The sequence below is a fragment of the Furipterus horrens genome, unplaced genomic scaffold (genome assembly GCF_987537825.1).
Source record: "Furipterus horrens unplaced genomic scaffold, mFurHor1.1.pri manual_scaffold_4, whole genome shotgun sequence".
Taxonomy (NCBI): domain Eukaryota; kingdom Metazoa; phylum Chordata; class Mammalia; order Chiroptera; family Furipteridae; genus Furipterus; species Furipterus horrens.
The window spans coordinates 49,451,177-49,462,860 of NW_028327174.1; the positions used below are offsets into that span (position 1 = coordinate 49,451,177).

General features: G+C 42.1%; 1 protein-coding gene across 1 annotated transcript; it reads left to right on the forward strand.

Annotated features, from left to right (window-relative positions):
• The first annotated feature begins 8,106 nt into the window (after positions 1 to 8,106).
• On the forward strand, positions 8,107 to 10,447 carry LOC150011675 (lysozyme C, milk isozyme-like). The gene is made up of 4 exons (XM_090275124.1): positions 8,107 to 8,242; positions 9,206 to 9,364; positions 9,942 to 10,020; positions 10,360 to 10,447. The coding sequence occupies exons 1-4, from the start codon at positions 8,107 to 8,109 to the stop codon at positions 10,424 to 10,426; spliced, it is 441 nt and encodes a 146-aa protein (XP_090131250.1). The 3' UTR covers positions 10,427 to 10,447.
• Positions 10,448 to 11,684: the final 1,237 nt, after the last annotated feature.

Below are 11,684 nucleotides of genomic sequence, written 5' to 3' on the forward strand. Positions count from 1 at the left end.
AAAGAGTTCATCATCACGAAGCCATTATTATATGAAATATTAAAGTGACTTAAGAAAAACAAGATCAAAACTATGTATATTTAAATGACAACAAACTCACAACTATCAACAACTGAATCTAAAAAATAAAACAAAAACAAACTAAGCAACCAACCAGAAGAGGAACTTAATCATAGGTATGGGGATCAGTTGAAGGGTTATCAGCTGGGAAGGAGAAGGTGGATAAAGAGGGAAATGGTGCAGGGATTAAGAAGCATAATTTGTACATACAAAATAGACAGGGGGATGTTAAGAATAGTGTAAGAAATGGAGAAGCCAAGCCCTGGGCTGCTGTGGCTCAGTGGATTGAACGTCGGCTTGTGAGCCAAGTATTGCTAGTTTGATTTCCAGTCAGGGCACATGACTAGGTTGCACGTCAGGTCCCCAGTTGGGGGCTCAAGTGAGAGCCAACCACACAGTGATGTTTCTCCCCCTCTCTTTCTCCTTTCCCCTCTCTCTAAAAATAACCAAACAACTAAATAAATAAACACAAAGAAAGAAATCCCAAATAAAAAAAAAAAAAAAGAAATGGAGAAGCCAGAGAACTTACATGCACAACCCATGGACATGAACTAAGGTGGGTGGGATTGCTGGAGGGAAAGGGGGTACTGGGCAGAGAGGGACAAAGGGAAAAAAATTGGGACCACTGTAATAGCTTAATCAATAAAATATACTTAAAAAAAAAAAAAGAATAGCGATCCCTCCAGCCCCTGAGGTCACTCTCTGCCCGAAGTTGGCTCACTCCCATGTTCTGTGGAGTGTACCATCACTTAATAAATCTGCTTTCTCTCTGCTATTAAAAAAAAAAAAAAAATTCCCAGACAAGAGGAAGCTAAAGGAGTTCCTCATCACCAAACCAGTATTATATGAAATGTTCAAGGGTCTTCTTTAAGAAGGAGAAGAAGATAAAATACATATCTATCAACAATTGACTCTAAAAATCAAAATAAGCAGGACTGAAACATAGATACAGAGAACATTTCAATAGTTGCTAGATCACAGGGGAGTCAGGGGTGTGGGTGAAAAGATGAGAGAGTAAGAAGTACAAATTGAGCCCTGGCTGGTATGGCTCAGTGGTTTGAACACTAGCCTGAGAACTGAAAGGTTGCTGATTTGATTCTCAGTCAGGGCACATGCCTGGGTTGTGGGCCCGGTCCCCTGTTGGGGGCATGTGAAAGGCAACCAATCGATGTATCTCTCACACACTGATGTTTGTCTCCCTCTTCTTCTCCCTCCCTTTCCCTCTCTGTAAAAGTAAATAAATAAAATCTTTGAAAAAATTAAACTTACAGAAATTATTCAAAAAAAAGTACAAATTGGTAGTTACAGAATCATCATGGGGATGTAAAGTACAGCATAGGGAACAGAGTAGCCAAAGAGTATACAAGACTATATGCATGACCCATGGACACGGACAATAGTCTGGGGATTGTCTGGCGGGGGGGCGGGGGGGGACTGGGTAGAGGGGATCAAAGGGGCAACAAACTGGGACAACTGTAATAGCACAAACAATAAAATACAATTAAAAAAAATAAACCATGGTACAGCCAAACAATGAAACAGTCAGAGCTGACAAAGTGAGCTATAAAGCAATGAAAAGGCATGGAGAAACCTGAAGTACATAATCCCAAGAGAAAGAAGCCAGTCTAATAAGTCTATATACTATATGATTCCAACTCTATGGCATTCTGGACAAATGCAAAAGTATGGAGACAGTAAAAAGACCAGAGGTTGCCACGGGTTGGGGGTAGGACAGGATGAATTAGTGGAGCACAGAGGATTTTTAGGGCAGTGAAAATACTCTGTATTGTATTTTCATGACATTAGGCATTTGTCCAAATACATAGAATGTACAACACCAAGAGTGAGCCCTGAGATAAACTATGGACTCTGGGTGATCACAGTGTGTCAATATAGGTTCATCAGTTGTAACAAATGTACCAGTCTGGTGGGGGAAGTTGATAGTGGGGGAGCTGTGCATGTCAGTGGGTGGGATGGGAGGTATAAGGGAAATCTCTGTAACTGCTGCTCAATTTTGTTGTAAACCTAAAGCTTAAAGTCTATAAAATAAAGTCATTTGAAAATAATAATAATAATTTTTTTTTAATTTTTATATAACCAACACCAGAATACAAAATAAATAGTTGGATGCTAGACCCCCAAACACGGAAACTAGTGGCTGCAAGCACAGGGATACACATGTGTCACACTGAAAACTCAAGCATCATGAGCAGCATTGCCATCAACAATAGGATTTTGAAATGATGAAGATCCTTGTTAAAGTTCCAAACAAAACCAAAAACAATCTCCCCTAGTTTATGCAACAGTAGTACCCCTAGAAAATTCAGTGAATGTGAATTCCATGAGAAAAAAAATGCTGGTGTTTGTATGTGAAATGGAGTTATGCTTAATTAATTCTTTTTTTAAAATGTTTTATTGATTATGCTGTTACAGTTGTCCCAATTTCTTTTCCCTCTGCTCCCCTCCACCGACGCCCCTCCCTCCAGTTGCCCGCCCCCTTAGCCCATGTCCATTGGTTGTGCATATAGTTCTTCTCAACATCTTCCTGTCTACTTCAATCCCTCCTACTATGCTTCTTAATTCCTGTATCACCTCCCTCCCTTTCCCCCCTTCCCCCTCTCTGTTGACCTCCTCCCAATATATTCCCCATACCTATAATTCTTTTTCCATTCTCGCTGCCTACTTAGTTTGCCTTTATTTCTATTCCCTAGCTTTTGTTGTTTGTTGTTGTGATACAGTTTTCATTTTAATGTTCATAGTTTTGATCCTCCTTCTTCTAAACAAGTCCCTTTAACATCTCATATAACAGTGGTTTGGATCTAATGAACTCCTTCAGTTTTACTTTGTCCTGGAAGCACTTTCTCTGACCTTCTATTCTGAATGACAGCTTCACTGGATAGAGTAATTGTGGCTGTAGGTTTTTGCTTTTCATTACTTTGAATATTTCTTGCCAGTCCCTTCTTGCCTGCAGAGTCTCCTTTGAGAAATCAGCTGATATTCTAATTTGGACCCCTTTGTATGTAATTAATTCTCTTCTCTCTTGCTGCTTTTAAGATTCTCTCTTTATCTTTAATTTTTGACATTTTGATTATAATGTGTCTTGGTGTGGTTCTCCCTGGGTCCAGTTTTTCTGAAACTCTCTGCGCTTCCTGAACCTGTAAGTCCATTTCCTCCGCCAAGTTAGGTAAGTTCTGCTTCATTATTTTTTCACATAATTTTTCAATTTCTAGTTCTTCTTCTTCACTATCTGGCAATCCTATGACTCGGATGTTGGCCTGCTTATAGCTGTCCCATAGGTTCTGAGCCTCTCCTCATGTTTTGTTTCCTCTTTCTGCACTGGCTGACTGTTTGTTCCTTCCCTATTTTCCAATTTGCTGATTTGATCCCTGGTTTTCCTTCCCTCACCACTTATTTCGTATGTGTTTTTGTTCATTTCAGCAGGACTAGCCTTCATTCCTTCCCCATCTTGTTCAATCTTTTGTTAATTCTGTAAGCTGCCTTATGACTATAGCTCTGAACTGAGCCTCAGAAGGATTATCTATTTGTCATTGGTTAATTTATGTATTTGCTTTTTGGTCAGCTGTGTGATTTGGTATTTCAGTCATGATTCCTGCCATCCTGACCGTTTTCATTTATCTTTCCTTCTCTGGCGGGGCTGTCACACCTCCTACGCTATCACGTGTAGAGCCCTGAGCACTCATCACAACCCGGTGACCCTTCTCACCACACTGTGGCGCTTTGTGTAGGGGGCAGGGATCCAAGATGGATTCCTGCTGTTACTCTCTGGTGAGAGAGCAGGAGCCTCCTCCTCCATCCCTATGCCCTCTGGGCCTCACAGTCCGAAGCAATGGGGGTCTGCCTTCCCCGGCATTGGAATCACGAGCTGACAGGTCTGAACTACAGCCAGGGGTGCTCCCAGGCGCTTCTCGCCTCCCCTTAAATATGGGCATCTGTGCTTATTGCAGTCCCGCCACCCATCTCTGCAGCCACAACCACCAGCACAGCTTGACCTCTCTGCCCCGGCTTCACCCTTCCTACCTGTTCGGACGAGCACCACTTGTTTATAACTTCATACATTGGACTTCCACGTAGCTTTATTTTCTGGAACTTCTGGTTATTTCTGGTTTTGCGGTAGTTGTATTCCTTCTTAGTTGTGGAGGGAGACAGAGCGTGTCAGTCTAAGCCTCCATCTTGGCCAGAAGTCAGCTTAATTAATTCTTAACAGACTTTATACCTACATCAATGTCTACCTAAAAAATTTTAAAGTCAAGCAAGGCGCAGAAAAATTCCTTAAAGGTCAGTATTGTCCTGCACTTTGACATATAGCTAGACCCCACTACCTAAGTACTAGTAGGTCCCTCTAACCTTTGTGACAACCAAAAATGCCTCTACACATTCCCAAATTGCCTCCTAACTTCAATGGGCCTCAATTCTTGCCTCAATCTTAAGCCACTGATCACAGGTTCATGTTCCCTTAGTTGCTAACCTGATTCTTTACTCCAGTGACACTTTATCTCTTCTGATTCCTTTACCATAGCCCTTCCCTTATTCTCAATTCCATAAAGATACAATTACAATATTTAAACCTAACAACAGGAACTGAAGCCACTGATGCTTTATGAAACTAAAACAAGAAAAAACATCTAATACCAGCCAGAGTATTACAGTAGGAAGTGGGAGAAAGGGAAAGGTGGAAGGGAATGGAAAGGAATGGAACAATGGCAGTGAGGGAAAGGATCAAAAGGAGAGACAAGGCCTCTCTTCATCTCACCAGAGCACCCAGAGGTCCTGGAGTGATAAGGGCTCAAGGGCATAGACCACTCTACCTAAGGATATGTTCAAAGGGCAATGGGAGTTTCAGGACACACACAGAACATGCTATCCAATGGCAGTAGAATACACATTCTTCTAAAGTGAACACGAAATATTCTCCAGGATAGATGGTATGTTAGGCCACAAAACAAATTTAAAAAGACTGTTATATCAACTATCTATTTACCACAAGATATAAAATAAATAATCAATACCAATGAGAAAACTGAAAAATTCACAAATAGGTAGAGATTCAACAACATGCTCATGAACAAAGGCAAAAATCAAAAGGGATATCAAAACTATCTTGAGAAATATAAAACTGGAAATACACCATTCTAAAACTTATAGAATACAGCAAAAGCAGTTCTTGAGGAAAGTTTTTGTGATAAACACCTACATTAAGAAAATAAACCTCAAATAAACAATCTAACTTTTCATCTGAAAGGATTAGAAAGAGAAGAACAAACTGAGCCCAAATTTAATAAAAGGAAGAAAATAACAAAAATAGAGCAGAACTAAAAAGACAATAGGAGAGACTGACTAAGCTAAGAGCTGGGGGTTTTAAAGATAAAATTGGCAGACCTTTTGCTAGGCTTACAAAGAAAAAAGAGAGAGGACTAAAATAAATAAAATTATATATGAAAGAGGAGATATTAAACTGATACCACAAAAATAAAGGGTCATGAGAGACTACTATGAATAATTATACACAGCAAATTTGACAACCTAGGAGAAACAGATGAATTTCTGTAAACACATACTACCAAATCTGAATCATGAAAAAATAGAAAATCTGAACATACCAGTAAAAAGTAAAAAATTGCATCATTAACCAAAACCTCCCAACATAGAAAAGCTCAGGACCAGATGGATTCAAGGGAAATTCTACCAATCATTCAAAGAGTGAATGCCAATTCTCAAACTCTTCCTAAACTGAAGAGGAGGGAACCCTCCCAAACTCTTTTTATAAGGCCAGCATTAAGTTCATAACAGAACCAGACAAGAATATTGCAAGAAAAAAAATACTACAAGCCAATATTCTTAATAAATATCGATGTAAACATGCTCAGCAAAATACTAGCAAAACAAATTAAACAGTACATTAAAGAGATCATACCATAATCAAGTGGGAATTATCCCTGGGCTAAAAGGATGGTTCAAGCAACTAAAATCCATCTACCTATAAACCCAAATTGAGTGATTTTTCTTTATATTTGCTGGAACCCAAGTTCTTTGGCATTTGTCTGCACCCTCGCAGTCATTTCAAATCATCCTAAAGTTTCTTTTGCATTGGATGAATTTATTTCACTTTCTCACCAAGAACTCAAAATGCTCAGGAATCATACAGATTTTGATATGTTTTTTATTTAGGCCCAGACCCTATGTTTAAGAATATTGATAACCTAGACTGGAAATAAGCAAGAGATAGAGAAACTCTTGTCAAACAAGAAATGGGACTACAAAAAATTACTTGGGGTGGGACCATGGTGGTAATCATTAGGGACACGTACTCTGGGAAGTGACTAAACGAGTGATCTCTAGACAGCCTTCCTTGGTTCAAATTCCAACTCCACCATTATTTGCTGACTGACCTAAACAAAGTTAATTAACTCCTTAGAGGTTTCAGTTCCTCATCCACAAATGTATTCAATATATATAAAAACACACATCTGCCCTGGCTGGTGTGGCTCAGTGGATTGAGTGCTGGCCTGAGAACCAGAGGGTTGCCTGTTCGATTCCCAGTCAGGGCACATGCCTGGGTCATGGGCCAGGTCCCCAGTTGGGAGCAGGCAAGAGGCAGTCACACATTGATGTTTCTCTTCCTCTCTTTCTCCCTCCCTTTCTCTCTATAAAAATAGATAAATAAGATATTTAAAAATATACATACATCAGTTTCTCCTCATTGGGTTGGTATGTGGATTAAATGGTATAAAAATAGGCAACGTGATTATTAATACCTCATCTGACTCACAGCTGGTACTTAATAACTATGAGAAATAGAAACTTGTACTTTATGGTCTGAGACCAGTGCAGAGAGGATATGAAGAGGCAGACTCTGGCTCATTTTATAAAATGTTTTAATAATTAACACCATATCTGATATGCAGTACAAGCCCCATAAATATTGAATGAATGGTTATGAAAAATAATGAAGAAATGTTTCAGAGAATGGAATGGTGGGCCTAAGAAGGTGATACATTTCCTGTCACTGTACCATCTCAACAAATATGTGAAGGTTCATTTTATGTCAATTTGACTAGGCCACTGGGTGCTCAGATATTTGGTTAAACGTTATTTCTGGTTGCATCTGTAAGAATGCTTCAGGATGGGATTAATATTTGATTTAGTAGACTGCAGAAAGCAGTGAACGGGCCTCAGCCAACCCATTGAAGGCCTAAATATCATAGAATAAAAGGCTGAGATATTGGTCTTCACTTGCCTTCGGACTCAGACTCAGACTGGAAATTACACCATTAGCTCTCCTTGTTTTCAGACTCAGACTTGTACTAGAACTTATACCGTTGGCTTTTCTGGATCTGGACTTCTCAGCCTCCATGATCTCATGAACAAATTACTGATAATAAATAAATACACACACAAATATATATATTTGTAATAATATATACACAAATATCAGTGATCACAGACATTAAAGAGAATTCGAGTATAGTTGGGGGTTTAGATCTAAAAACTTCTTTCAGATGCAGAGATATTATGAATTTAGTCTCTAGCGGTCTTCTGTTCAACCAATGGTTTACTGATTGGAGGTGCCAAGAGCCTCAATCCCTCCAAACTCAGTGATGCCAATCAGGGGTCTCTCACTAGATTGATTAGGAAAATACCTTTAGCCAAACACAGGTAACGAGCCTAAGTTCAGCAGAGCATATAAGGACAACCCCCTTTGGGGACATTCCTTTGAAAATCACACTTCTTTCTCCTACCAACTCCCTTCGCTTGCCATTCCCCGCTTTCCATGCATTTGCCCAAATCTAGGACTGTTCCCCATCCACCCTCAGACATTATTCCTGGCATCATTCTGGGTTACATCCCCTTCCCTGAAATTCACACTGGCAGGACCAGTTTGGGGAATTAGCCCCGGGCAGCCAAGTCCTTCTTCCTGGCACAGGTGCCAGCACGACTGCCCACGCAGAGTACAACTTTGTGCCCAAAGGGTATAAGAGACAAAAGCATCCTAGACCTACCAGTCCTTGCGTTCCATTAGCTGCAAAAATGAGGTCAGTTATGATCATCTCCCTCCTCAGCTGCTTCTTTGCAGTTTATGCCAAAATCTTCTCGAAGTGTGAGCTGGCCCGCAAGCTGAAGGCCCAGGGAATGGATGGCTTCCATGGCTACAGCCTGGCAAACTGTGAGTATGAACTACTCCCCCATCCTTTCTGTCTCTGTGCAAAGAAGTCCTCTTCCCCAACCCAGCAACTCTCCCCAACTCGGCTTTCTCCCACTCCCCTGCTAGTTCTTGTCTCTTTCCCCTCTGCCTTGTAATTCCTACCTGGTTTTCATTTTCTCGTTCCACCTATCTATTATCTATAATAGATTTTCTCCTGCTTCTCCCACCACTGGCGGGAAATATTTCCTCGGATGTACCCAATGACTAACCTACATACTTCTGACTTTGTCGCCATCACCTTTGCTTTTATCTGCATTCTTTTTAGTCCAGGTCTCTGGGGCACAATAGGTGCTGCCTCCTGCCCTCTCGCCTGCTGTTTTGCCTGCCAAGAAATAACCCACATCTGCTAATTGTGTCTAAGGTTGCTCTGCTAGTGTCACAAGGGAGTTAGATGGGGATCGTGAGAACAGAAGGCGAGGCAGTGACAAGGGTCCGTCCCATGGGTAGGCACAGATGAAACTATTTTAACGTCTCTTGAATAGCTTCATTTTTCTCCATGCCAAACCTTCTCTTTCTTATTACCCCCAAGGGTAGTTTTTCTGAAATTCCTTCCTGGGACTCTCCTCCAATACCACTCCACCTCTTCTCTTGTGTAGACCTTGGGGTATAGAACAAAAGTGCATCTACATGACAAGAATTGGATATTTGACTGGAAGGGGAGGCTGGAAAGGTTAGACTGGGGAACAGACTGTGACTAATTGATGATTGGGCATTCCAAAGGCACTTATTTAACATGGGCTAGTTACTGCTTAAGCCTGGGAATACATCTGGATTATAAATGACCTCTAACATTGAGGATCTCATGGTCTTTGCATATCTGTCTTAATGGAGATTCATTTCTGGTATCTCAGTACAGCACAAGCTGAATCTCATTATGGAGCCCACTCCATCTTTTATACACACTGTTTGCTCTCTCCGACACAGGGGTCTGCTTGGCTCAGCATGAGAGCAACTTCAACACCCGGGCCTTTAATGGAAAAAATGCCAATGGCAGTAGTGACTATGGACTCTTCCAGCTGAACAACAAGTGGTGGTGCAAAGACAAGTATCCCTCAGTAAACGCCTGCAACAAAATGTGCAGCAGTAAGGACCCTCTGGGAGCTGGGTGGAGTGGGGGCAGGTAAAGTGGGTGCCAAATTGAATGCACTACTCCCCAACACCTGCCCGTCAGCCTGTGCTGCGGGGGCTGGACTACACAGGATATAAGGGCCCTGAGCAGTCCTCACTCTAAAACAGGATTCCACAGAGGTCCTCCGACCAAAAAGGAGGGAGAGAGATACACGGACCCTTGCCTAAGCCTCACTGTCATGGGTCCCCATCTCTCGAGACATGTTATCCTGTTCTGGCACAGACACCACTGCATCACCATTCCACAATCCCACACAGACAGGATGCGCTAAGCCGTCGCCTGAAACAAAGGCTCTCCTTAGTCCATGAAGCCCTGGATACCTTCTGAAGGGACAAGGGCTCAAAGACAGATTCTCAGCAAAGGCACAAAAACTCAGCAAAATGAAAGGCAAACCCCCTGAAGGGCTCCAGAGATAAAGGGTTTCTAATCTCAAGGCTTTTTCCTCTGGGAATTCCTCTCAAAAAAAAAAAAAAAATTATTAAAACTGGAAAAGGGGGTTTTCCCTCTCCACTCATCCACATTTCCTTTCAGAATTTCTGGATGATAACATCAACGATGACATCACCTGTGCCAAGAGGGTTGTGCAAGATCCTAAAGGGATGTCTGCTTGGTAAGGGGAACGTGAAGGGCAGAGACCAGCCACTCCGCCAGGGACGGGCCCAGACTGTACCTGGGAAGCTGATGTAAGCAGCATCTACGCTGTAGGATTTTCCCAGGACTTTGTAAGGAGTGAGACTGCTCTCCTGATGTGAAATGAGGCAGAATATTGTGACGTTTTCACCCCAGGCATGACTGCAGCACCACCCACGTGTCTTAGGTGGGCAAGCCTTCCCGGTCTGGGACTCACAGCATAAACCGACTCCAGCCCACAGGCCTTGCACTCCCTCTCAACTGAGCCCTTACAGACTTCTGACCCTGCCTCTGATCTGTTTTATTTCTCTATCCTTAGGGTGGCCTGGGTAAAGCACTGCAAAAACAAGGATTTGTCCAAGTATCTGGCCAGCTGTGACCTGTGAGACTGTCCTTGAACATGGCTCCTGGAGAAGGTGGCCCAGAAGGCAGGGCAATTCTTTAGTCTTTGGAAGCTCTGAATGTTCCCCTATCTCTGCCTCCAAAATAAAAATTACTCAGATTCAGCTGTCTCCAGTAGCATGTTTAAGGGCTGGGTCATGATAGACTTGCTGCATGATAGCTGGAAACCCTGTTCTCTCCAAGCCTACCACTAAAGTTTCCTGTATCTCCTCCAGAAAGATACTTTAAGGAAAATCCTTGCCTGAGAACTTCTTACGGGTTACCCAGTCTAAGCCAGAATTGACAGCTAAATATAGCATTCTAGATGCCAGCTCTTATGAAATTCATTTAGTAGAGGTGGCTAATATTATTCTCCATCACCACAAAGGGAAGTCCAAGATAAAATAAGAAAATTGCTTGAGAGATTTGGTTTAGACATGGGGAAGAACTGGCAGAATATCAGGACGATTGTGTTGGCTAGAATAAAGTCCCCAAAATATGGTGCTCTCACAAAATAGTCCAAGATGGGTAGAAAGGCTCCCTTAACCCACACATTCAGAAACCCAGATTCTTTTCATCTTGCGTCTCCACCATCCTCTACAGCAGTGCTACTCAAAAGTGTGGTCCATGGGCAGCAGCATCAGCATCACTTGGGAGGGGGTTATAGTCCTCTCCATAGGCTCTAGGACAGTCCGTTTCCTACTCATTCAAGTGTTGGCAAAATTCAGTCTCCTGCAATACAGTATTAAGGTCTGATTCTTTGCAGGGGGCCATATTTAGCAACTAGAGGCCTCTCCCCAGCCCCCGTACATAGTCCCCCCCACATCTCAGAACCACTATCAAATCCTTCCCACACTGTTTTTTCTCTGATCACAGCTGAGAAAGGTTCTTCACTTTGAAGGACTGTAGATTAGATTGGGCCCACTGGAATAATCCAGGATACTTTCCCCATCAAAGCCCTTAACCACAATTACATCTATACAGTTCCTCTTGCCAAGTAAGGTACCATTCACAGGACGGAGGGATTAGGATATGCACTTTTTGGGGTAAACTCCCAAGACCTACCAACACGATAACCAAGGGGGAAGGGAATTTAGAATGTTTAAGTGAAAGGGGGTGACTACAAGTTGTGGCCCCAAGATAAACTGCAGCAATGGAAGTTTTAATTCATCCCCCTGAGCTATCTTCCTTCTAAGAGGCCCCTCAGGAATTGTTCATGTTAAGAAATTCATGTCTGGCATGAGGTAGAATGTAGTGGACATT